Source organism: Diadema setosum, chromosome 19, assembly GCF_964275005.1.
Source record: "Diadema setosum chromosome 19, eeDiaSeto1, whole genome shotgun sequence".
NCBI lineage: Eukaryota > Metazoa > Echinodermata > Echinoidea > Diadematoida > Diadematidae > Diadema > Diadema setosum.
Window position 1 is genome coordinate 23,272,911 of NC_092703.1, and position 27,453 is coordinate 23,300,363.

The 27,453-nt window shown below is 38.4% G+C and overlaps 1 protein-coding gene across 1 annotated transcript in view; it reads right to left on the reverse strand.

Annotated features, from left to right (window-relative positions):
* LOC140242352 (uncharacterized) overlaps window positions 1–27,453 on the reverse strand; it is an 88,290-nt gene that overhangs the window by 43,109 nt on the left and 17,728 nt on the right. The window contains exon 2 of the mRNA XM_072322088.1: window positions 26,204–26,407. Coding sequence (XP_072178189.1) covers window positions 26,204–26,333 — 130 coding nt within the window. The 5' untranslated portion in view covers window positions 26,334–26,407. The remainder of the gene's footprint in view (window positions 1–26,203; window positions 26,408–27,453) is intronic.

Genomic DNA, 27,453 nt, shown 5'->3' on the forward strand with positions numbered 1-27,453 from the left:
TTACCTGTTATCTCTATGGGAGAGCAGTTTTTCTGGCAGTGAAAATTGACATGACTCTCTTTTTCGAGCACTAGCTCACTTATGCTTCGGTGAATTTCTCCCAGATTTTAGTATGTTGTAGCTGAGACTTTGGGCTATCGTAAGTGTGCCCTCCATTTTTTCATACGATGTCGGCATCACGTCGAAAAACTTGGTTGAAAATGGCACGAGGCTTCGATGCAGCGTCATTTTGCTTAATACACAGGGTCTATGGAGAATGAAATAGGTCATTGCGTAGCGCATCCGACTCGTAATCCTAAGGTCCCTGGTTCGAGGCTCACTCCTGCCAATATTTTTTTTTTTATTTTTTTAAACACTTTTTTCTTCTTTTTCTTTAGTTAATCTTAATCTCCCTTTCCTTACTTTATCTTTTTTCTGATTTTTTTATGCTTCTCCTTCAAATTTCTATAAAATAACATAATTTTTTCTTTATTTTTCTTTCTTTCTACTACTTTCTGTGCAATAGATGAACAACAACAATGGCTATCAATCCCATATTTTGCACATGTTTAGTACATGTCACGTACATTATTTCATAAAATAACAACTACTTGATCGGACACCATCTTGGGTATGTAAATTAGGGTCAAAGGTCATAAATGTTTCATCCTGTATCTTGGTGAATACATGTCCTATCTTTCCCATATTTTGCACACGCAAAGACCATGTTACAAGAATCATTTCATAAAATAATCACTTTTTGCTTAGACGCCATCTTGGGTGTGCAAAGTGAGGTCAAAGGTCAAATATACTTCATTCTGTATTTCCGTTAGTGTATACGGAATTCGGTACCAAAGATGGCAGGTCTGACTCCCTTTTCTATTAAAATGAGAATACAAACATCACACGGCCAATGTCCCGTCAACACAGATGAAACCTGTATGGTCATGAATATTTGGATCAGGACTCAAATCATTGATTTTCGAAGAGATCGGATCACCTAATTTGTCAGTCTTGACAAATTCCGAGTCTAGTATCTTTTTTTTTCTCTCTCTCTCTCTCTCTCTTCTCTTGATTGGCAAACAAGGGTACAAGAGCAAAATATTCACCGGGAAAAGGGAGGAGGAATATCTATCAATTTAAAACAAACTGATCATTTGTGACTTGCACTGCATTTGAAGACCCCTGTCAGAGGCTATATACGTATGTCTACTTTTACTTTTGGTCCCCTGTAAATTTCTAGAATTTGAGATCTTATCATAAGGTCAAGTTGAAATAGAAATAAAATAATACAATTAGCTAGTTTCCTACTTTCTTATTTCTTGTGAGCATTGAAATAAACCATTCAAAAATAAGAAAAAGAAAAATCATTACACCTTTAACCGGAGGGCCAAACCCCAAAAAGTCGCTTACTTAACGAGTGAGTTGCACTCTCTCTACAAACTAAGTAGACCATGCTTATTTTCAAGTTTTTATTGTAACAAACAACATTCCACTGGTCTACCTCAAAAAATTTGTTGCGAAAGCCTCCAAATCCAAGATGGCGTCCAAGATGGCCGCCATATTTACTGAATTTGTTATTTGAAAGATAGAATTTGATTGAAAGATCAGATTTCAACAAATGTGATGTCATATGAAAGAGAATAAAATTTTCTACAAGTTGATACCATTTTTGTGGGTTATTGTCATAAGTGGATTGAGATTTTAAGGAAAAAACACTCATTTTTTGATATTTTTCTGAAAAAAGGAAAATCATGAAAATGCTTGATTCAGCATAAATCAGAGAAAAACTGAAGGATTATCTTGAAACGTTTCAAGAATTTCGTTTGACATATAATTAATATTTGGAGAAAATTAGGGGTCAGTACCGTTTTTGGTTCAGGAGTTATAATGTCTCAAACTTGAAAACTCACTATGTAAAAATGGCCACTTTAGTTGTGACAATACCTTGTTGGTCGTAAAAAGAGCCTGCGCGCGCCAAGACTACTACACGCACCACTAACACTAGCGCTTGTAGTGGTGCCAGTGGTGCGTGTAGTAGTCTTGGCAAACGCAGACATTTTCTTTGACAAACAAGGGTTTGTGCCTGCAAACTAACTTTTCATACCAAGTGGTAGCTCAGGTGACGCTGATTGCTATTATTTCAAAGTAGATTGTTCTGAAGCAGATGAGATGAAGCAAAAATATCTTTCAAATAGAGGTAGAAGCTTGAAACAACCTTGCTATAGAAAGTTTAAAACAAAATCTGGATCAATCACTCAAAAAAAATCAAGATTGCAGGCCATCAAAGCTGACATAGTGTATTGCGCCAAAGTAAATGTATCATTTCGATTTTGATACAATTTTGTCTGTTTTGCTGTCCATTTATATGGTTTTTATATATTCTGAACATTTTAATGCTATTTCAAACCATCTTAGGTTTTTACGGAGACATCTTTTTCAGAATGCACCATGAATATTTCTCTAAATAGTTGAAAAAAATTAAATTAAAAATGTTTATGAAAACCATGCAGAAATTAACATCTTTCCCATATAATCAATATTTGGAAAAAATTAGAGGTCAGTATTGTATTTGGTTCAGGAGTTATAATGTCTCAAACTTAAAATCCCATTTTACATAATATGCATTTACACGCATCTGTTCCCAAAGACGTCACAGAGGGTCAAATCCAAGATCGTGCTTACTTTTCGAGTTCCACTCTCTCTATAAACAAGACCATACATAATATTAAGCATACAAAGCAATGTTCCGTAAGTACACCTCAACAGATTTGTTGCAAAAACCTCCAAAGTACAGATGCGGTCCAATAGGGCCGCCATTTTTATTGAAGTTAACATTTCAAACATAAAATTTGATAGAGATATTGGATTGCAACACATTTGATGTCATATGAAGGAGAGTAAAACTTCCTAAAAGTTGATACCACTTTAGCTGTGTATTGTGATAAATTGGGGGGATCCATATTTTTATATTGTTTTGAAAAAAGGAAGAAATGTGAAAATGCATGATTTAGTATCTATCAAAGAAGAACTGAAGAATTATTTTGAAACCTGCGATTGAGATTGAGATTTACTGAGATTGAGACATAATTCATATTTCTGGAATTACAGGCAATATCATACACTATTGACAAGTTAACGTCTAAAACTTGAAAAAATTACATTTATGCATTATAAATTTTGCATACAATGTGTTTACATGGTCACATTGTAATACTGTAACGGTCTAGTGACTTGCAAGTACCTGCAAACTAACTTTTCATGCCAAGTGGTAGGTGACGCTGATCGCTATTACTGTAGCATTTCATCATAGTAGATTGTTCTGAGGCAGATAAAATTGAAGAGAAAGTATTTTCCAAAAAGAGATAGGAGCTTGGAATTTGGCACAAATTTTGCCAATGTGTAATATTTAGCGATAAAAATAGTATCCACACAAAATTCAAGATGGCGGTAATTAATCGAGGTTGTCGTTCAAGGCATTATTTACCATTAGTGCACGTAAAACAAAAACCCAGCTTTACTTAATTCCTCAAACTAGTTCTAAACTGTGAGTTAGGGACAGAACAACTAATGTACAAACTGAAATCAGTATAATTAATGCTAAATATTGTTAGATATACTAAATAGATCTGATAAGAATGTTTTTTTATATACTAAATTGTCAACAGTTATGGCTATGGTTTCTTGAAAAGCAATGGTGATATCTCCGTATGTTTTAGGCTTTATTATAATTTTTTTACATGGTAGAATGTTTTGTAATACAACTAACCTGCACATATAAATCGAATGTGATATCTCTCCCAATGGTAGAATACCTTTAGTGTGTTGCGTCAAAGTTAAATCTCAACTTATGAATTATAATTTGATATATTTTTTAAATCTTCTTATATTGCTGTCTATTACATGTTCCTATACATCCGAACGATATTGTGCTAGTGTAAACCATATTGAGGGTCTTTTTTTTTGGGGGGGGGGGGGGGTAGAGCTCATTCCAGTGTTAGGGTAAGGCCCAATCTTTGATAAAAAAGAAATGCTTCTGTATCAAAGATATGCTTTTTTACTTGTATGTTACTCTGCTGTTGTAGAAACGTGAATGATGATGGTATATGTGTAATAATGTCTGATCCTTAGATGCCCTTGAAAGCCCTTCTGATCCGACTCCCCCCCCCCTCCCAAAAAAAAAAAAAAAAAAAAAATCCGACATGGCGGCAATTTCTCAACTTTGTTGTGCGAAATGTGTTGTACGAAATTACTTTTCAGTATATTGTTCGAATAAAGTTGTCCAAATTGATTATTCGTGCTGTATGTTCACATTTACAAATAAGCATGCTGAAACTGTATTTTCTGTTACCAGATTTTTCTTACATTGTTTTAGGCTGATTTCATGTGGGTTATAGTGTCACAATTGAGCTGAGCTTATGCCATTGGTTTATGCTTTCCCATATTAGATATCAGGATCACTCGAGAGTGATAATGTTCATTTTCATTCATTTTAGAGTGACCTCGGGGATCACTCGAAGAGTGATAAGTGATCCCTAAGGCAGGGCTCGACACTAACGGTGGTCCGGTGGCCCGGGGCCACCAAAAATGCACGTCGGGCCACCCAAATGTCAGAAATGAAGAACATAGGTGGCCTGATCGGGCCACCAAAAAAGATCGGATATGCCTTTGGGCCACCAAAAATAAAAGTTAGTGTGGAGCCCTGCCTATTAAGGTCACTCCAAAATGAGTGAAAATGAACATTTTCACTCAAAAGTCACTCCAATTTCACTCTAAATTCACCGTTTTCTTGTTATTCACTCCTCACATCAAAAGCAAAAACTTCCACTCGATTTGTTTTTTTTTTCTTTTTCGGAGAGTAGAATATCACTGGTTCTAAAAATGTGTCCATAAAGACCTAAGACGGTTTAAGATAGCACAACAGACAAAATTGTATCAAAAACGAAATAATACATTTACTTTGGCGCAATTTTATACACTATGTCAGCTTTGATGGTCTGCAATCTTGAATTTTTTGAGTGATTGATCCAGATTTTGTTTTAAACTTTCTATAGCAAGGTTGTTTCAAGCTTCTACCTCTATTTGAAAGATATTTTTGCTTCATCTCATCTGCTTCAGAACAATCTACTTTGAAATGATAGCAATCAGCGTCACCTGAGCAACCACTTGGTAGGAAAAGTTAGTTTGCAGGCACAAACCCTTGTTTGTCAAAGAAAATGTCTGCGTTTGCCAAGACTACTACACGCACCACTGGCACCACTACAAGCGCTAGTGTCAGTGGTGCGTGTAGTAGTCTTGGCGCGCGCAGGCTCTTTTTACGACCAACAAGGTATTGTCACAACTAAAGTGGCCATTTTTACATAGTGAGTTTTCAAGTTTGAGACATTATAACTCCTGAACCAATAACGGTACTGACCCCTAATTTTCTCCAAATATTAATTATATGTCAAACAAAATTCTTGAAACGTTTCAAGATAATCCTTCAGTTTTTCTCTGATTTATGCTGAATCAAGCATTTTCATGATTTTCCTTTTTTCAGAAAAATATCAAAAAATGAGTGTTTTTTCCTTAAAATCTCAATCCACTTATGACAATAACCCACAAAAATGGTATCAACTTGTAGAAAATTTTATTCTCTTTCATATGACATCACATTTGTTGAAATCTGATCTTTCAATCAAATTCTATCTTTCAAATAACAAATTCAGTAAATATGGCGGCCATCTTGGACGCCATCTTGGATTTGGAGGCTTTCGCAACAAATTTTTTGAGGTAGACCAGTGGAATGTTGTTTGTTACAATAAAAACTTGAAAATAAGCATGGTCTACTTAGTTTGTAGAGAGAGTGCAACTCGACCTCTGTTTTTAGCTTTTGGCCCCCCGGTTACTTGATATGAAATCAAGTTAATACTATATGAAGACTTAAAAAGGCAGTCAACTAGTTTAAGCTCTGTGAGCAAGTACTATAAAAAGACCAGGGAGAAATTGGCTGACTTGAAATTCAAGTATCCTGTCAAAAGGTTTCGTGTCAAAATTATAATTTCCATCACTCCCGTATGTTTGGCCGTGGGAGGACTCTCTGCATGGCAGAATGCTGCCAGGATCGGAGAAGCCTTGAAGCGAAGCTGGGCGGCGGGCAAGCCCAGGGCGGAGCGCACGATGTAAATTAAGCTCGGTTTAATTGGAGAAAGAGCTGACATGCACCAAGGACTGCCACTGAGCGATATCGACTGGTTCTGCAAAAACGGTGGAGATGGGGTCGTCGGGGGCGAATGTGCCCGCAATGTGGGGAAACTGGTTCGGCCATCAGTCTTGGCCGCTCTAATAGGGGAAATGTGACCTCCAATCACAGTAGGGCAAATACTGTACACCACTTTTTTTCTTCTTCTTCTTCTCTAAATGGAGGTTTGCGACTGACTCACAATATCAACAAATTAAAAGCCGAAACCGTTCCATTCCAGGAAAATTCACTAAAATTAGGATTACATATAATGTAACACTGACCCTTTACAACTAGGCCCCCTACTGCACAAAGCACCAAGAGTCCATTTCCTCTACACACATTCATTTGTATAGATGATTACTGCTAATACCTGAATGTGTGCATGGATGCCAATTCATTGCTTTCAAAAAAAAAAAAAAATGCTGCTAGGCAGACACTTTTATATCACTCAGCATCTTTTGAAATCCAATTACACTCCCAACTTGAATCAAGCTATTTTGGATGTTGCCAGGTTATACATTATACTGTAGTTCTGTCATGTGGCAAACTACATTGTACACCCAATGTGCATTCATACTGTCTACAGTGTAATGCATGCATCAAATACGTCCTCTTTTCCCTGCCCTGATACACTCAATTGACATGCATTGCAATCTCCAATAAACATGCAATTCATGAGAGAGATACAGAGTTACAACAACATGAAAAATCCACATCCACTAATATCCAGTTACAATGTATTCAAAGGACTGAATGTCGGAAGCACTAGTGTATCAATATTAATCACACAGTTGTGTAGTGCTCACGTACAGCAACAGTCTAGGCCTACATATGTACTTCTTTTACAAAAATGGACCTTGAAGCAAAAAAAAAAACACAAAAAAACAAGCAGATCTCACGATCTCATGAAATATGAGGAAGGTAGCACAGGACAAGACTTCAATAACAGAAAAAACAGAAACTTTCCTTGGGTACAAATTGTATCTACTATCTGAAAATGCATTTCGCAACATAATTTCATTGCTACCGCCTACCTTGAAAACTGTGTGATACTGTCAACTCTGATGTTATATCATTTGCTTTACATGTACAGTACTTGTGAAAGTGGACATTTTCACGGTGTGGACATTTTCGCGCATTTCGCGCAACCAGACACCAGCGCGAATATAATAACACGTTAATATTTTTGCACGCCATGTATTCCAGTAGTTCATGTCCTGATTCCGTGGAATTAAAAACACACGAAATTCATCTTACCCGGCCGAGCACAAAAAATTACTCATGCGAAAATATCCACTTTTACAGTATCTTGTTTGTGCAGACAATGAACACAAAAAGAATTGTAAAGAAAAATTCTCATAAATTATGTCTTCACACATTTCTAGGAGGTAATTGTCCATTCTTCTACATAAATAGGTAAATTCAGCACTTCCCTTGCCAGTTGTTACTTTATTACTGGCCTTTGACCCCCAAATTCTTGAGCCCTGTGATAATGACCAAGACAAAATGCAAGAGGCATCCAGAGAAACAAGAGTCAAGATTAGAACAGCCATGCGAGTATTCAAGTATGCCGTGTGAGTCACACTCAAAAGCCTGAAGTATGCTTTGTTTTTTTTCCTCGCCAAATGCATCGAAACTACACTCACAGTGGTGTATCCCCATTTCAGCTGCCAAATTAAGATGGTACGCTGTAGTTTGATCGAACATTTGACAAACACTTCGCTAGTGCCAAATGCCATCAAGCAATCTACTGGCCATTCTCCTTTTTCAACAGCCCCCCCCCCCCAAACCTGCCCCTTTCTCCTCTACCCCTCCGCCTCTACCTCCCCACCCCCATCTCCGCCCCAAGCATGAATGCTAGGGATGGACATACATTATCATCAAATCTCGTCACATACTCCATTTAATGCAGCACAAATACTCAAGTGTCCTTCTTTGCATGACTTACATGTACGTGTGTCTCTGCAATGCACACTGTACAGTTGTACATGAATGTACAATGTACCAGAGCAATGCGCAGTTTGCACCTACATGTAGTGCTGCATGTCACATTTGGGTCTTCATAATTACTCCCATCATCGGATACATCACATTCAAACCTGCGCAAGTGACGTCTCACAGAAACCACTGCATATTGACCGAATGTGCCAGAGCTGGAGAGAGTGTGAGGGGGTGAATCACCAGCTTTCAGGCAGGCAGCTGCCAGCCAGCCAGCCAGGCACACAGGGTGACTTGCGACTCCACTCCTTCGAGCCCAGATTCTTCCCTTCCCCCGTACCCACATACGGCATACATTAGCAGTGGGCAATAGTGCAATTAAAGGATCTTCTTTCCATTTGATTATACATGCACATTGTGGACCTACAATGTCTCATATTCAACATTTGTTTTATTGGGGCAACAGATGGATGCTTAACGCTGCCTTTCTCTAAGAAGTTCTGAATAATATGCTGGCTTTCCCATTGGTGGCAAGCAGCTCTGGAAATTTCCACAAGCACTTTTAAAAAAAAAAAAAAAAAATGCCACTATGCATACATATAGATTTCAAGAACACCCTCTTTATAATATTCATATGGAAATCACCTCGTGAAGGAATGCACTGTCAAAGCATTTGCAGATCTCATGTTTATTGTACATTATATGAATTTAAGGAAAAGGCACAATGGACAATAATGAATTTACCTAAATGTACAACAACCATGTTGAAATGGTAAAATAATAAAGGGATGGTGTGACGATGTGTATCAAATCTGCCCTAAACCTTATATTATGTTGTACATGTTGTACAAGTGCTATAAAAGAGTGCTCTTGGCACCCTCTGGGGTCCCAGCTTAAAAAAGTTTGACCCATGGGATGAAATATTGGAATTGATCTTGACTTTCATACTACTGCTTACTCATACACTGACAGAGATAGAGAGAGATGAGCTTCTCCAGCTACCATGGCAACATGCTGCTTACATTTATTCCTTCAATTTCCTGTCTTCCCTCATTACATAGCTACATCCTCACGGGGGATTAAGCTGCGGCACGATTTCATCTCATCAGCACATGTGATTGCATGACATCGACAATAATGTTTGTGCAAAGGGCGAGTGGGGACCCGAAGCCGTAATGTTGACATCACGGAGTAATAGATCCCGGAGAAGACATCCGGATGTTAATCCCGCCTGCCTGAAGCCTCCCAGGGCAGGGGGCTTCTGACGAAGGAAATGCCGCTACTTTGCCTGTATAGGAAGTGAAGCAATGCTATTCCGTGCACCAGCGCTGTACCACTAATCCGGCCGTAGACTAGAGGTAAGGGAAAGTACTAGTACACACAATAACACACACAGTGAACAACGTCGCATGATGTGTGATTCATATTCTAGGTTGTACAAGTGCCTCTTAGCTGTGTAGTTGACAAACACACGCACAAGTGTGTTGCTCTGAGGGTCTGTTAGATTATGAAAGCCTGTCAAAACATTCAGCAGTGTACCAATATACCATTTTAAAATATTGAAGACCATTTTGGGACAAAGATGCCAACAGTATTTATGAAAAGTAAGAGAACTTACAGCAGGCTTACCCCCATGGATTACCGTTCTGATGGTCCCATCTCACAACAGCGAATGCCCAATGAATTCAAAAATTTGAAGATACAACCGTTGTACGTTCGCATCCTTGGCGAAGACTAGAATAGTTGTAACATGTGTGACATTCTTTGTATTCATTAGCTTTTCATAGGAACCTCACAGAGATACGCTGAAGATTTTGGACATGTTCAAAATAAAAAATCGGCTCCAGTGTACTGTATCTCTGCTAATCCTTATGAAGAGCTAAATGAATACAAAGAACGGCAAGATGTTACCCATGTTACGCACTGTTCTAGTACTAGCAACGGACGTGAACATACATATTGTATCTTCAAAATTTCAAATTCGTCAGGCATTCGTTTAGCATTTGCTGTGGTTTCAAGGAGCCTTGAGAGAAACCAGACTAAAAAGTAAAATATAAAGCCAGTTCACAGAACCTCAGCATGTGCAGATAAATGTTGCTGCAGACCTTCTCTTGAAATAGAATTGTAACTAAGATACATGTATTGGAAAAAATGGATAGGTCTTCATGAAATTTACAATAAATGTAGGTTACAAATATTCATGTATGATCCTACACGTACAATGTACAATTGTATATTGTACACCGCAGAAACTGTGCATATATCATAATGTACATGTGAATGCGTGCACATTCTTTTCATCCAAATTAACAAAAGCCATTCAACCACCACATGCATAAATTACCACTTTCTGCTTGGCTGTTTTTGACTGCTCTTCTAATTAACAAATTAATCCATGTTTTGAAGAGTCTGTAGTTCAGAGGTCTTTGCACACCATAGCTAGCTGTGGACTGGCTTTATATACTAATACTTCATTCAAGGTTCAAACTGGTGGTGTATGAAATGAAAGCAAGTTTATGTCACATGAACAGGATGTCATCTAAAGTGGACGAAGGAAGGATATCTCTGGACTTCTAAAAGTTTCGATTTCACTAAACAGTACTAAATTTCGTCAAAATCACATATCACGGAAACTACATATCGTGATCTCACGGCCTAACAGCTCTATAGGTACATAATACTATGTAAAAAAAAAATTAATAAGTTTCTCTTTTCTACAGTAATTTATCAATTGTCACTCCTTAGGGGTTAAAAAAAAAAAATAAGTATAAAATCATCAAAACTCTATATGATAGCGATTTGACAGAAAGGATATAATTTGTCTGTTTTGGAATAAGAACTAGTCAGGCTTGGACACATACTGTAAAACACGATATTTTCATGGCATGAAATTTTGGCGAATTGGAGCCGACGGCCTTTTTCACAGCATGAAATTTTCTTGAGTTGCCTCTAACATTCAATGCGTATAGTGTAGACAAGAACTTTCATGTGTATTTTAATTTCGCGAATCTTGGCTCTCGCAAAATTCGTAAAATTAAAATGCCTGCGAACATTCCTCGTTTTGCAGTACATCTATCTGATGATAATTTTCGTTTTGTGTATAGAATTCATTGGCCCATTTGCAAACACATGTTAAAGAAGCAAAAAACTAGAGTCAATTCATTACAGTGTAAAAGCTCATAATGAAAGCAGTTATTCATACAGTTATTATGTAAAATCCACATGTACTTTGCTGTCACTGCATCACTTATGTGCACAAACTGGGCTGAGCATTATCATCGGTAGCAATGTTCTGCCTTGAATTCAGAATCATTATACCTGGCTTCCTGTATACCTCATCCTACCTGCAAACTCCTACATTACAAACTCCCCTCTGTAACAGTAATACTAACACCAATCTCTGCTAATAACATGCCCATGACATGACAGGCTCGGCTCTTTCCATTTTTTTTTTTCTTTTCTAATTAGTGGGCCCATCAACGGCAGATTGGGGGGGGGGGGCAGAACATACACATCCTTGATGTGGAGTATATTAAAATTTGAAGGCCTTCAGTTGGGAATGAATAAGTCTGGCATCTGCAAGAGGAAATTGTCTGAGGAAAAGATGTGAAGTGTCACAGTGTAGACTCTGTGAGATGCGGGTATAGATTGTTGCAGAGGAAGAGACGGTTGCCTCTCTGCTTTTCAGTCAGTCCGCAGCACCCGATAATTCACTCGTATTTATTCAACTCGTATGCAAGCCCGCTCTAGGCTTGCATACGTAATGAGCTGCGTAAGGGGATTTTGTCCTTGGGCCTTCGGCAACAAAAATACACATTATGTTCACAAATTTGGTATCAAATTCAAGGAAAATATGTAAACCATCATCATATGTTACTCAAATTATTGTAAATGAAAAATATCATAGCGTAATTTGAGCTTGAAAAATAGTGAAAAAAGTAATTCGTGCAGTACACGTTCAAGACGTCAAAAAAATACCAAATTCACCTTGCGTCTCAATGAAAATGCTTTATTTGGTAGTCCATCTCCTAATCTTTGTATCCACGTAAATATCTTGACAATTTGTTGCTTAATCCGGTCAGGAACCAGTAAAATATTTATCGATGTCAGTGCTGATCAGCTTGAAACCGTGCAATCTCAAGAGTAAGCTCTCTCATTGGACAGCGCTTGCATCCAGCGCTTGCATGACGTCATTACGCTGCTACATAACGGTTTCATGCCACTTGCGGTTTCTTGGCACGCGTGTAGTTCAAGCGCTGAATGCAAGCACTGTCCAATAAGAGAGCTCTTTCGCGCCACTGTACACTTTGTGTGGAGCATACTTCCGGCTTAGGAGTGAATTTTACAGACATTTCAAAACGGAAAAACTAGTATAAATCATGCTTGCGTCGCTTTGACTCCAATATATGATGAGCATCTAAGTTTCCTCTCTGTTTCGAGAGATAAGCGGTGGATCATGAGCTAAATCTACTGGACCTGCCCTACAAGTGCAGCTATTTAAAGGTAGGGATGCTGGGAGAGGTCAGTCAATCTTTCTAAAGGGACATTCCCACTGCCACCGCAAAAACAAAGTCTCTTGCACATTCCCGTTTGTCATCTGATGTTACAAACGCAAATCGGGGTATACAAGTGAAAAAAAATGAAATCCAAAAAATCCCTCTTCAGGAGTGGAGTTTTCTCTTAAACTCTGTAGTTTTACTCTGATTTTTATTGCTGGTGTAAATGCTCACTCCTCAGCTCACCAGTTTCACTGCATTTTTTGATGATGTGACAAAAGATACTCAGAAAACTATTTTCTTTATGACAGTGAAGAATAGACTAATGCCTGGATTCTCATTTCTACTGTACATTATATCAGCTGCTTCATCGTAATGCTACAAATGCGGGCAAAGCAACTAGTTTCTAAACTTCTCTATCCGCGCGAGAAACACCAGCGCACCCCCTGTCCAGTTGGCCCCTTCTTGGGGGCGTTGGACAGTAAGATCACCGAGAAGAAGAAGAAGAAATAAGATGTACATTGTAATGCTACTAGAGTATGGAAGTACATTGTATATATTGTAGTTGCTGTAGTCAGCCAAGACGAGAGAAAATGTCCCACTCATCATATATTCCATGCTACATTGTATATTTGGCTTCTACTACATTTGTACGGTACATTTCATTTGCCGACATGTTTCTCAGCGTGGGACTGGTGAAAAACTGGTCCACATAGGAGGACTTTGGAAAGAGGTTGTGAATGGCGAGGATGGATTCTCCATTGTGTGTCTGCTGGCTAGTCAACTTCCTGTCACAACATCCATAAGAAAGAAAATACAAGCTTCTTTATAGGGATGGTATACTATTGGTGGAGATCAGGATTGGGCTTCTCACTTTTTGCAAAATATCAAGAAACCACTTATGTGAAATAGTACAGATTATACCCTTCTACAAAAAATTCAAAGTTTATTTGATGAAAATTAGTTTTAGAATGGCTGAGATAGCCAAAAAGAAGGTAAAACAAAGCGATCAGAATAAAAGGTGGGTCCCATCTTTTATTAGGATTGCTCTGTCTTGGGTATCTCCGCCATTTCAAAACCAATTTTCATCAAATAAACAGTGAATTCCTCTTGGAATTATATGCTCTTACATATTTCATTAGAGGGTTTCTCATTATCTCACCCAAAAATGTCAGAAACCTGAAGTTAGGTCTCAACCAAAACTATACAATCCCTTTTAAATGTATGGTATAGAAAAAAAAAATGTCAGGCAATACACACAATGCTTTTGCAGCAATGTTTAGTGCAGTTGTGAGAAACAGCCAGGCAGAGAAACTACTAGTAATCACAAAGTTCAAACTTTACTACTTTTGGTATTGTGATAAAAATTCAGTAACATGAATATTTGCCAGTACACCTGCATTCACAGCACACACAAAAAAAGAAATGCATGCCCCACACAAATTTCAAGGCAATTCTCCCCTTGAAGACACAACAAATGAACTTGTCATTTTTATGATAATTTGGAGACAGCTGCATACAGCTGCAGTCAAATCAAATCAGTGAGTCAGTGAAATATTGTTGTAAAATGTATCCGATTTTCATGTGTTGCACTTTGATAGTCAATGTCGCACATACCGGTTTGCATGTACAATGTACCTTTACCTGGTACCAAATTTGCCAAGGAGTGAAAGGGGCGGGAAAAGGAAGAGTTACACCCTAAAAAAAAAAATGTCATTGCCTTCATAACACATGACATTAAAGACATAATTGACCAACTGCAGATGAAACAAAAACTCAGCATTAGTGCATTAAAATAGTTCTAAAATGTGAGTTAGGGATAGAAACAACCACTGTAAAAATTTGAATCCATATAATTGATGTTAAGTGTTGTTAAATACACAAAATGTGAACAATAGTTATAATAAAAATGTTTCCAGACTAAACCGTCTACAGTTACGGTTTATTGAGAAAAACACCGATATCTTAAATTTTAGTCTTTATTGCGAACATTTTATATGGTACGATGTTTTGTGATACAGCAGACCTTAATGCATCAAATGTGATTTCTTGAACATTCTTGAAATCACTGCTCCCAAAGGTAAACAGGACCTTTAAAGTGCATACTAACCTGCTCACTCAAACTTTCTCCTGGCAAAGGCAATGTGATGTAAACATAATTTTCTTGTTCCCTTTCATTTTCTTTTCTTTTCTTTTCCTTTTGGTGGATACAGCATGAAGGCATTTGATGTTTAGCATAATGATGCCACAAACAACTGTCACAAAGACATCATCTAAAATTTAATACCTAAACATGAAAGTTAACACCAAAACATGTCATCACAACTTCACAACCTAATGCTGCAAACCTGTTTCACACCAAAAATTTGTGTTGTCAATTTTCTTGCTTTATTTAAAAAAAAAAGGAATAAACTGTGTGAATCTATATAAATCAACAGAGTAACAGCATAATTCTTCATCTCCCAATCTTGTAATTTAAATGACAGCCTTGAAAGGAGGCTACATGTAAACAATCCAGCTAGCAGTCAACCACTCACAATATTTTGCATCTATAAGACCACTAGTAATCTTTCTTCTCTCTCCCCAAACAATGTTCCTCAATTTCACAGCTAGATTTACGAGGACAACGTTTCCTTTATTTGCTCTTTGCAGGGGTCTTTTCTTGAGAATATGAAAGAAAGTCAGTCGCGTGAAAGCGTCAACGTCTTTTCCCCGACACGACCGGAGAGCCCTTGGTCTGCACAAGGGGTAAATCCCAGACTCAGAGCATCTACTTCACGCTATCCGTGATCCACTGTCAACACCCTTCCCGACGCACGGCACGCCTTCAAACAAATGCCCCATCGCTCAAAAGATCCGGCATAGAAACATTAACAGCGCTGCATTGTGGTCAATTATGCAGCATATTGAGAGAGTAAACAAGGAATATATGATTGCGAGTCTGAACGGGGAAAGGAAATACTCAATGTTTGCTGTTTTCACACAAAACACAGCACTACTACTAGTGGGGGAAAAAAAGGAGGAGTACCGGTAAAACGTTTCTCAGTGGCAGCTGCTCTTGCTCACAAATGCAAGACCCCTTTCATAGGCCTTGCAATCATTTTCAGTTACACAGCAATCGCTGTTACCATAGCAACTTCTGAAAAGCCCACAACTGATGTCACAGTAGTTTTTGTAAATACATTGTCATTGTCAGCATAATTTGTGAATCTATTTTGACTCATAAAATGTCTCCTTCACACTAGCTATGTAACTATCACTGGCATCCTGTACCTAAACACTATTTCAATGGCATTAAAACAGGCCTGAAAGGGTTAAATGTCAATTAAAGCCTGTTTCACATCTTCACCATTCCCATGTACAGTCGTATCATACACGTACAACTGTAGGCATTATCGATTCCCTTTATTTTGACTGGAGGCAAAAAATTTAACATTATCAGGAGTCACCTTTCTTGCGACTAATCAAAGAAAATAATGCGTAACCTCAACCTTGGCTGTCATTATTTCTTGGGATGCTCTATTTTTCTTTATCGAAAGAAAAGGAGGCAACAAGTCAGCACATTTTTCTTCTTTTTATCTTTGTCTAAAAAAATTGGGCTTTGAAACTCCTCATTAATGTATTCAGTGATTTTCCTCACGCATGCTATCAGATCAGCATAAAAACAAAATCTCAGTTTACACAAGCAATCACAATAAATACAAAATCTTGTACTTTCCATTTGACGAAATGTCACTGCATCATTGGCTACAAGGCATAAATATATGGCACTGCGCGTTGGATTAGATTGTTGATATTCCACTGCCCATTATTCCATGATCACAGCGATAAACCTTTCGACCCCCGAATACACACATCCATAACTAACGCACAGCTTCACACCAGCGGTCGTGATCGAGCTATCCAATTGCATTAAGTGTCTGCACCACTTTAGTTCATGTAAACTGTGTGTGCCACGGGCTGTGCTGTTTGTTGTACAGACTTTGCATTTAAGGGGATTAGAGACACACAAAAGTAACCTTGACTAGTGGCAAAACACACTACTGCAGTACAACTTGCCAGTAAATGGCTTTAGTGATTGAAAAATCGTCATCATCCTGCATGCGAATACGAATGCCCCAAGTTTGAATGACTAGCTTCTAAACACAGGAACAAAAAGAGTGTTATCCTTTCTCCTGAGACCCCCCATGGCATCAGCTAACAGCAGTACATGCTGGACAAGTTCAAGTTTCCCCTTAAATATGTTTTGAAATTCAAACATGCCTTTGAGAGACTCTATAGTGTGGGGAGACAAGGGCAGCCCTTTCTCTATTAAAAGACCTCCTATGGCACCAGTTCAAACATGCTAGAAAGTTCAAGTTTCCCTCTATATGCGTGACTGTGAGATAGAACAGTTAGAAGAAACAGAATCAAAAGATCAAAAACTTTTAAAACTGTGTGGAACTACATGTACACAACCCTTTCCCTTTAAATATGATTTAAACTTTCAATAGCATTTAACTTATGATACCAAGCACCATTATGAACGTTTATCATACAGGGAAGTGAGGGTACCTGCTTGTCTCCATGCAATTTTTTTTTGTGTGTGCTTTTTTTTTTTTTTTTGATAAGAAAGAAAAAAAAGGGACTGCAGTGAGCAGATCATAATACCAGTTTTAAATACTTCATAAAAAAAAAAAGAATAGTACTTGCAATCGTCTGTAATATCATGAGTAGGCATTGTCTGATGCGATAAGCACAGACTATGCCATCAACTTGCCAACATCAATCTCATGTGAAAATCCTATCCTGGCCCACCCACTTTTCCTTTATAATGCTTTATACTGTAAAACCAATCTTCCAGTTAAACAAGATGGTCTAGTGTATATTGTACGGCATAATTATTTAGCGAGTCTAAATTTGTCCCTAAATCGGGACTTCCTGACAAATATGTGAGCGGTTAAATTTGCCATCATGGAGTGCAGAACATGGAGTGCAGAACCAAACAGCAAAAAAAAAAATTGTACATAAGCATATCACATTTATGTCGGGACTAGACTTTATGCCTTCCCATGTTTAAACATTTGTGAATAGCACCCATCTTTTAAGATTTGCTTAAACAGAAAACCTGCGAAATATATGGCACGTGCAGTATATCAAATGAAATACATGTACCTGGCTTTTGAGTGTGTTCTGTGAAAGCATGAAATTCTACTAAATCAAATAACAGCTTCACTCAAGAAAGACATACACACACACACACACACACACACACAAAATGTATAATGGTCTTATTTACCCAGGGTAGCCTCTTCAGTGCAGGCACTAATCTGCCTGAGGACCCTGCCATTATCAATCCTGGATAAAACATCTTGTCTATTAAAAGGCTGTTTGTACCATGCAGTAATTTGAATCCCCCATCGGTCATTCATCAGTCCAGAGTTTTATCCACGTACTCTCCCATGGTATCAACTGGGGGATCAATCCCCAGCAACCCAGTGATAACAAATAAATATATTCATGTAGCTTTTTCTTTTTCAAGTATGAAATGGTTGGATTGCTTGAATGAGGGCTTACTTGAAACAAAGACATTAATTAACTACCTTTAATATCCTACATACCTACATGTACATACAAAAGTGTAAAACAATGTACACCGTACCTCACACAAATCTTGAAATGACTTTACTGAAGCCTATTTTAGGCATACTTAGAGCTTATTCATGAATCATACAGCATGTACACAAAGTCCTACTAGCTGCAAAATATTTGCTATGCTGATTGGGGGGGGGGGAATAAAGATTGGAAATTAAATTCAAATAAACATCTGATCTGGGAGAAAGACTAGTATAAACCACAGCTGCTCAAAGGACAACAGATCAGATCCCATGGCTTTTGAATCAAGGAGAGTTTGACACGCTTAATTAAGTCCTTGCACAGTTTGCGCCATAAACCACTAATCTCCCTTATCGTGAACCAAACAGGGCGATCACATTGACCACAATTGTGAATTCTTGTGGTTTTTCAATTTCTATACACATAAATAAACACACAATTTTTCTCTACCAAAGCACTCCACTGAGCTGTAAAACCATTCATAATGCAGCAGCAATAGATCTTATCCCTGTATCAAGCAGCGTCATTTCTATTAAAATGCCAAAGCATTTACTACGTCTTTTAAAGTGATAACATCATTAAGTCACACAGTCTTACTTCCTGTTAAAAAAAGAAGCATGCGACGGAAAATTCACAACTATGAAATGAAACCATCATGTACTGAGCCAATTTAGCATATTTCCTTGGCTGTTAATGATAAACAGTTTATGCATTATTCGCCAGATCCGTTTAGATTCTCTTTCTATAATAGTGACATACATACCTGCTAATCAGAGCATATCTTGCTTTGTAAATAAAACAAACAGAATCAAAACACATCCTTGAAGCAGACTGTAGACATGGTTCGGTACGTAAACAATGTCTACTTGGCTTTGAGAACAGTGATAATGAAGGTCCCATTTAGACAGGGTAGCAGCTTAAAGACAGCCCTGCAATGGTACACTAATGCCAGGTACCCATTTTCACACGTGGGTCACGGGGGACAATATCCAGGGACGTTCACACCTGAAGGAATTTGGACTCCAGGGTGCTATTTCATAAAAGATACCAGGATAGCAACTCTTGCTGGAATGGAAACTTCGAATAGTAACAGCCAATCAGGAATCTGGATTCTTGTTGTTACTATGACAATAACCATTCTAGCAAGAGTTGCTATGACATCAACCTTTTATGAAATGGGGCCCAGATCTCCTTTTCTACAACTGACAGTCCACACTATATCTCGATGGTCCAGAAGCTGGGGGGAGGGGGTGGGAGGGCGCAACAGGGGTTTACGGCAGGTCCTGCCATTTGACACCAGAGTTCACACATGTGCACATTTGATGAACACAGGTGGGCACAATCAGGTACAGCCTATTCCCAAAGGTCACTCTCCCATCCAAATTTTGTCCCTGGACTCACAAGCTTGCAAGGACACCACGAAAAGTCCCGGTTAAAGCATCTACATGTACACTGTGGTTTTGGAGGGGAAAGTCTTGCAGCAAGGGGCTTTCCCCGTGATGCGGGACCTACATGTACAGTAGTGTAAATGCGGGGTAGTAGTGCATTGGTGCTCCCACTTGCCTGGAGCAGGTGAAATTCACCATCACGTATTAAAGAGCACAGACAGTTGCCAAACCTTGAGCAGTTATTCTAGTATTCCCAAACCCCACCATACTCTTTTACAGAAAGGCAAAGAAAAAATGGCCTACTGTATAAAGATACAAAATGAGAATGAGTGTGCAATGCACCGACTGCACAGCAACATTCTGTAAAAGAGCATTCACTACCTTTGAAATGCTCATGAAATTCTTTCATCTCTTCAGGGCAATAATGTCTCATGTTTCATGTTGACACCAATTTGGCAAAGTCAAACACACCGAGACAAATCACTTTCAAGAAAGCATCATGATACAGCAACGGTTCTCAAAGCATGAAATCAAGAAGGAAATGAATTAAAAAGATTGCATGTTTCCAACAGACTTTGTACATTTGTATGATCTTCTCATCTAGAATTTCAAAGATCATTTTTCCACATTTTTTCATTAAAAAAACAACTCTTGCATTCATATTCTAACCTACTGATAAGTGAACAAAACCTTCCATTTAAAGAATACATATATTCTAAACAAATATAGCATGTGAAATTTGAAGCTAAAATATAACTTACCACTGTGTAATATAATTCCACACAAAGGGACGTTTTTATCTATTTTTTTTATGTTACGGTCAACACAATATTTTTTCGACAGCATTGATGCTGGACAAACACCCATTTCTCTCAGCTGGAATGCAAGATGAGTTCATGAATCTGCCACATCATCACTCCAACCTCTTAACCCGTTGAGGACGAGTCCCGAGTATACTCGGGCAGGTGTCTATGGAAAATGCGTGTTGAAGCAAAATCAGTCTGTCCTCAACGGGTTAAACAAAGCACAGCATACATTTATTCTAGTTAAAACAAGCATAACTGAAAACATTATACTGTTGCAAATGCTGGGGCTGCAGTACAACCTACAAGATATGTACATACATGTATGCAGTCCAGTGATGACTGATATTATCAGTGCACAATGTTTTCTTTGCTTTGTTTCATAGGTTTCTTTCACTTTTTGCTGTGTAACTGCTGTAATAATAAAACGGGTCTTTGTGATGAAAAGGACACACCAGCAATTCAAATTTTAGAATATGCTCATGCCATATTATTTTTAAACAAACTTTGCAGATGTTTCTTGAACAGCTGTGCAAATACAAGACAAGGGACAGTGCAGTTTTTTTCGCTCGTTGGCTGAACGAGTCTTTCATTGTGCCACCTAATAGGGAATATCCCACAGATTTCAAGCAACGATGAAACGTGTCCATTTCTTATCGATTGACCCCCTCAACCGAAAGAACTTGTGAGTGAATGAACTGATAACAATGCTCATTGTGTGTTTTTTTGTTTGGGTTTTTTTTTTTTGTATTATGTTAAAAGCATTGCAATCGATGGAGAAATTCATGATGACATGGGTAAGGACTGGTGGCAAAAAAAAAAGACTTAAAAAATTATTACAAAACTGCAGTAACACTCTTTTGTGAATGATTTCTCCATCCTTTGTGATAAGAATACATGTATGACTCACGCATAGCACACATGTTAGTTCAGCAATTTTCGATTTTTTTCTTTTTCTTTTTCTTTGATTTTGGTTTTTGGTGTTGAAAATGCAAACGTGGCAGACACACAGCGATAACATGCAATCATAGAATTATTCATCACTTTTTCTTTTCTTTTTTTATTTGCTCTGCTTTCCCTAGAGTAACAAATCATACATTTTACTTTTTTTTTCTTTTTGAATCCACAAACCAGAAAGCAGACATAGTATTAGTAAAGAAAGGTTGAACAGCACATTTTTTTTTCTTTGCTCCGCAGTTTTTTGAAAGCAGACAATGAACAGACAGTGATGAATGAATTTGCAATGGAAACAAAGGGGGAAAAACAGCAATATAGCACACGTTCTGGATTTCTTGAAAAATAAAATGACCTGTAGATATGATTTGCATGTCAAGTTACAACGTTCCCACCAGCATGCTGCCCAAATGGAACCCTTTCATGCAAATGAGTATTTGGTTTTTTTTAATCTATCAGCACTTTCAAAAGTTTCTACTTTACATGTCGTTGACATTTAATAAGAAGGAAGATTTAACTCCTCACTCTTTTTTTCTTTTCAAATTTATTGCTCTGCTGGCAAAATAAAGAGCATTCCTACTACAACAACTGTGTAACAAAAGTCTTGTTACAACAGAATAAAAATTCAGGTTCCACAGCTATCATCTATATCTTTACATTATTAATTGTTTGATTATAACCGATTGAAATTTCGATATATGGAAAGAAAACCACTGGTCCCAATGACTTTGTGATAACAGGAGTCACCAGTATTATTAACATCATTAGGAATTCACTCCCTCTTCATTTCTCGAGAAATTTAGCTACGCTTATAGTCTTTCACATTTGAAATAGCAAGAAAAGAATGGGGCAAATTATCTTGCTTTCAGGACCAGCTTCCAACCATGATGCCATCACAAAAACACAGGAAACTAAAAATATCTTCACTGCAGAAAGGAGAACCATCTCTCTCTTTCTACAATGGCATTCACACTGATGCAAATTACACAGTAGCGGGAATCACATCTCAAGATTTGCATTGAGCTCAATATCCCGAGAGTTTTGCCACTGTGGACACAAAATTTTCAGTGAAAGATTTTCACCAAATCAAACCTCAAAATGGAAAATTTAAGGATCTAAGACTAAGAAGAATCTACAAGTTCCATTTCTTCCAATCAAAATATGTTTTCATTTTCATGAAAATAATATTCAAGGTTCCATGTAGTGTATGTTCTCGTCTGCGGAACCAGCATATATACAATTAGGCTGAGGTGATGATGTAACCAATTCACAATTCCCCATTATAAGTGGGGGGGGGGGGTTGTAAATAATTTTTTAGACTACAATGACAGCCCTTTCCTCTGAAAGTCATCATTTTTAGCTAAATGCAGCACAACAACAGCAAAATCTGATGTGCATAACACCATTTATTTTCTATTTATTTTTTAGTTCATGTCAAATGTGGAAATTATGAAATTTAGTAAAGACTTATGAATGGGTCTATAGAAGACATTTTGTCTGGTCACGACATCATCACTCCATAATCTTGGTATGCGTACATGTAGATGGTATCGGCATAGATAATATTGGCATGTGGTTGCTGCTCTTATCACTGTCTTGAGGAAACTTGAAACATTATGAAACATATTCATCACTTAAGCACTAAAGGTCCAATTTTGAAGAAGCTCCCATCACACAATACTCCATTTCAAATGGAAGCCAACTTTAAAAACTGGCATGAAACTGCACTTTGAAGTTGTTTTTCTGCTGGAAAATTTACATAAAAGTAGACGGCAAAGCATGGTCACATTGGTGCATGTGGGCGGTATCTCCATTATACATCTGCTGCTACCCAGAAATAGCTAACAAACAAGAAAACGCAGTCAATGTTTCTCTGTCATGCCTGGTGGCAAGGGGGAAATAACACATTAGCTTGATGCTCACGAGGGGCATTACCTTGATCTATCATTCCAAAGGAATAATCGTCAACAGTGAGATGACAAAAACATCTTCAAAGTATTTTGTTTCTCGGATGCCGGTAAAAACAAGGAAAGAGAAGAAGGAAGTAATCCGAACAGCCCTTGGACCATCTTACCAAAAAACAAATAATAATAATAATTTTTTTTTTTAATGAAATGAACACTCGATGATGTACCGTGTTATGTCAGAAAGCATGTGCTAGCTAAATTGTACTGTCCCTGCTCTATGAATTCTTTGTTCATTGCAATGATTTATATAAATGTGCATTTCCATGGCACCTTCTTAGCTTATCATCATACCCAAATCTTTATAGAGCACAGAATCTACAATATTTCAGCATGTGTTGCTTTTGACGTAGTTCCTCACAATGCGGTGTATTCTGACACCAATGATAATAATATTTCATTTTATGCACTTCTAGAGTACTGTATATTTTTGACGCAGTCAAAAGCTGTTGATAATATGTATACTAAAATCAACATGAGTCCTTCACTATCATTTTTTCCCCCTCTCTTATCACGTGAGTCTGCTTTGCAGCTACAGTACCACCCTATCAATTTATCAAAGCAACATGAAAAAGAAAGAAGAAAAACAGACTGGTTGTCGATGTTGAAGAAAAGCAGGCTTATCAGAGGAAACGAACCATCTTTGCTCTCCCTGGTTGCCATGGGTTACATCAATAAACACACAGGCAAGGTCTCACCACTTCCTGAGGTGGGGGGACAACGTCTGCTGCTGGAACAGTCCCACACAATCACATCACTTGCTTTCCACTCAAGTGAATGCATTTAATGTCTCTATCATCCTAAACCCACACATTCAGGGAGAACCGGACAAGAAATCAGAATAGAAAAAAAAAAAGATCTTCATGCTCTAGTTCGCTGCCTCCACGCGAGGTGTTAATAAACGATGCAAGGATTCATGGAGAAATGACTTAAAGAAGCAACTATGTGATCGCTTGGCTGATACACTGCCTTACTACGATGTATTTCTAAATGGTTTTTTACGTTGTCATGCACAAAACCTCTGTTAATAATCTCTGCATGCTGCAAAAAAGAAGAAAAAAGAAAAGTACACAGACAAATTACATCTGAATTGTTCATTTCTATGAATGGTGGATGAATTTTAGCAGCTCAATGGGTGTAGATTCCAGCACCTGAAATAAAAAAGACCTTGATGAAAATATGCTAAGTACTTTCACAAACATTTGTGCATGATTTTTTTTTTCCTTGGGTCTCACTAAAAGCGAAATGCTTTGCATTCTTCTAAACAAAAGCAACAAGTTACAACAATAGCTACACATAGATGAGGACAAAACAAGACTAGGAATGAAAAAAAGGCAGATGTTAGCAAAGAATCACAATGGTTAGAAGTGATTTCGTGCACTGCTTCCTATCCGTGCTGTTAGCTTGAGCTGGCTGGCATGACATGAAATGCTTGCATCGGCGTTCAGATGGAGACCGGGTGGGGTTACCTTCCGATTCTGTCTCGAACTCGCGGTCGGTGGTGATGATGTCAAAAGTCTTTGATTCCGAGAAGGCGGGGCTCAGCAGCCCTTCCAGGTGTCCCTCGATGTCGGTTCCGCTCTCGCCTTCTTCTCTGGTGTCATGTTCCCCGCCCTCCGTGTCGCCTTCCAGTTCATCCATGGTCTCTTCTTGGATGGCATCTGGGGCAGGCTCCTCCTCCACCTCTGCATCGACATCGTCTTCCTGCTTCATATCTCCTCCCTCTCCATTTCCACTTTCCCCACCATCTTGTTTGCCAACAAAGCCAGGACCGGCTTGCTCATGTTCTACGGTATCCTGCTGCTCTGCTCCTTCCGCTGCGCCCACGGGTGGCTCTTCAGACACCACTGGTTGCACCTCCACAGGTGCAGAGCCATCCTGACCCGGATCTTGGGGCAGGTCTTCAGCCAATTCCTGGTCTGATACCTGTTCTGGCTCTTGGCCAGGGTCCAGACTCTCGAGGCTGTCCTGCTCGATCAAGTCTCTGTCACTATCATCTAAGGAGGTGCAGTTCCGCGGAGGAAGAAAGATTTGGTGGGCCAAGGTATGGGTGTGATGATGGTGGTGGTTAGAAGTTTGGAAATACAAAGTTCAAGGAGAGATAGACAGGAAAGTGGAGATCAGAACAAAACAACACATCCAGGTACCAGCAAGTCTTAAAGCAAAACTACGGACCATACCTACAGTGCAGCTATACTATGAGTGGATATCCTATTCACATTTTTTTTTCACTTGTTTAGATTTACAAATCAGCATGATCTCACTTCTTTATCTCAATTCCAGACTTTAATTTCACCACAAACAGAGACTCACAGCATAAAACTAAAGGACCATTTTAAGATAAAAACTACCATAATGCACTGCACATTTCACTGTATTTTCATTTTCAAGAATTTCCCGAGTCGACCGATGTTCACAAAAATATGAACTCCATGAAACACAAATGTGCTGTTTATTACTGTTTTGGAGGTGGGAAATCACAATTTTTCTCAATAAAAGAGACACTTCTTTTTCATAACTGTCAATGTGGTTCTCGATTGCAAATTTAACCACTCGTGAAATGTCTTTCACAAGTCCAAAATTGTAAAGTACATGGTGCATACAGTGAGTCTTAACACACACTAACAAGACGAAATGAAAATGAAAGTAATGACTAACTACTGTACAGTACATTTATATTAGAAAAATACCATAGACAACTATTCAGTGTCATAGAAGAGAAGCTCAACAAGAAACAGTGGAAAACAATTTGCATACATACAGGTGAGAGACAGGAAAAAAAGAAAGGTGAGTTTGGATCTACACATGGACCAGGCTCCACACTAATACCATCAACTCAAATACATGTGTTTTACAAACGTACCCGTCCTCTGGGGTGTGTTCGCATTACTGTCCACGGTAACGTTTGCGTTGGCCTCCGGGTTGGCGTTTATTTCACCGTTGGCATTGACCTCCATCTCAACGTTAATGTCCATACTCCTAGAGGTTTCCATGGCGTCCCCGCCTGTCACATGACTATTGTCCAGAGGTACGTCCCTTGTCTGAGGTCCTATGTCCGGAATCAACCCTGGATGAAGAGAGGGGAAGGGGGGGGGGGGGGGAGGGGGAACAGACAGCAGATAGAACTGTAATCACAGCAGCACCATTGAAGATGACCACTTAAAAAGCCACCTATGTGTACAAGTGTAGCTCACTTTTAAAGTTAACAAGAAGGTGGCCCCATTCAAAAATAGCCCAATTTATTGCCAATGAGTACTTGGCATGCCCACTGAGGGGTAGCAAGCATTGCAGGTACAATTGTCAGCATGCTGTCAATGACAATCGCTGAAAATTCTTGTGCATTCTTCGCTACCACCATGTATTATCTCCTGTCTTCAGGGGAAAAAACAAGATGGACTTTTAAAATCAGTCAGAGAGTTTGCATGTAATAGTGAGATCCCATTTCAAAAGCAAAACAGGGATAGACATATTATGTACCATGAACTTGATGTTTACACTTGCACTTAATAGCGGATCATCTGAACTCTGCCCTTGGGCCTAAAAACGACAATACATCTCATTATTATTAGACAGAAAGGAATGTTTGATGTCACAACAATAACTAAAACACAGAAAATAACATTAACAAATGCATTCTCAGCATTTCGCTTGCATTCATCATCTGATCCCACATTCTCAAAGCCACTCACTACCTCACCACACCATCACCAGGGGGAGGAGATTACATACTACAATGTATTAAAGTAATTTACTACCCATTATCTATTTTTTCACATTAAAAAAGCAAGATTGACGGGTGATAGGAAGTCCAAAAGTGTGAGACAGGAAAGGTGCCTCTGATAAAAGACAACATGACCCAGACCCAGAGGTCACATCATCAGCTTTACACCACTTTCCTCTGTCCTGCCGCTTATGGGTGCAAGGAGGGAAGCACAGGGGAAGTAATCAGGGGACCTTGTATTATAAATGAGAAGTTATAACCTATCATCTGACATATTACACACACACACACACACACACACACACACACACAAGTATTCATTTTACTTGTATGCAGAATGGGCTCCATCACGCCAGATCAGAAACTACATTGTATTATCAGTGACATCACAT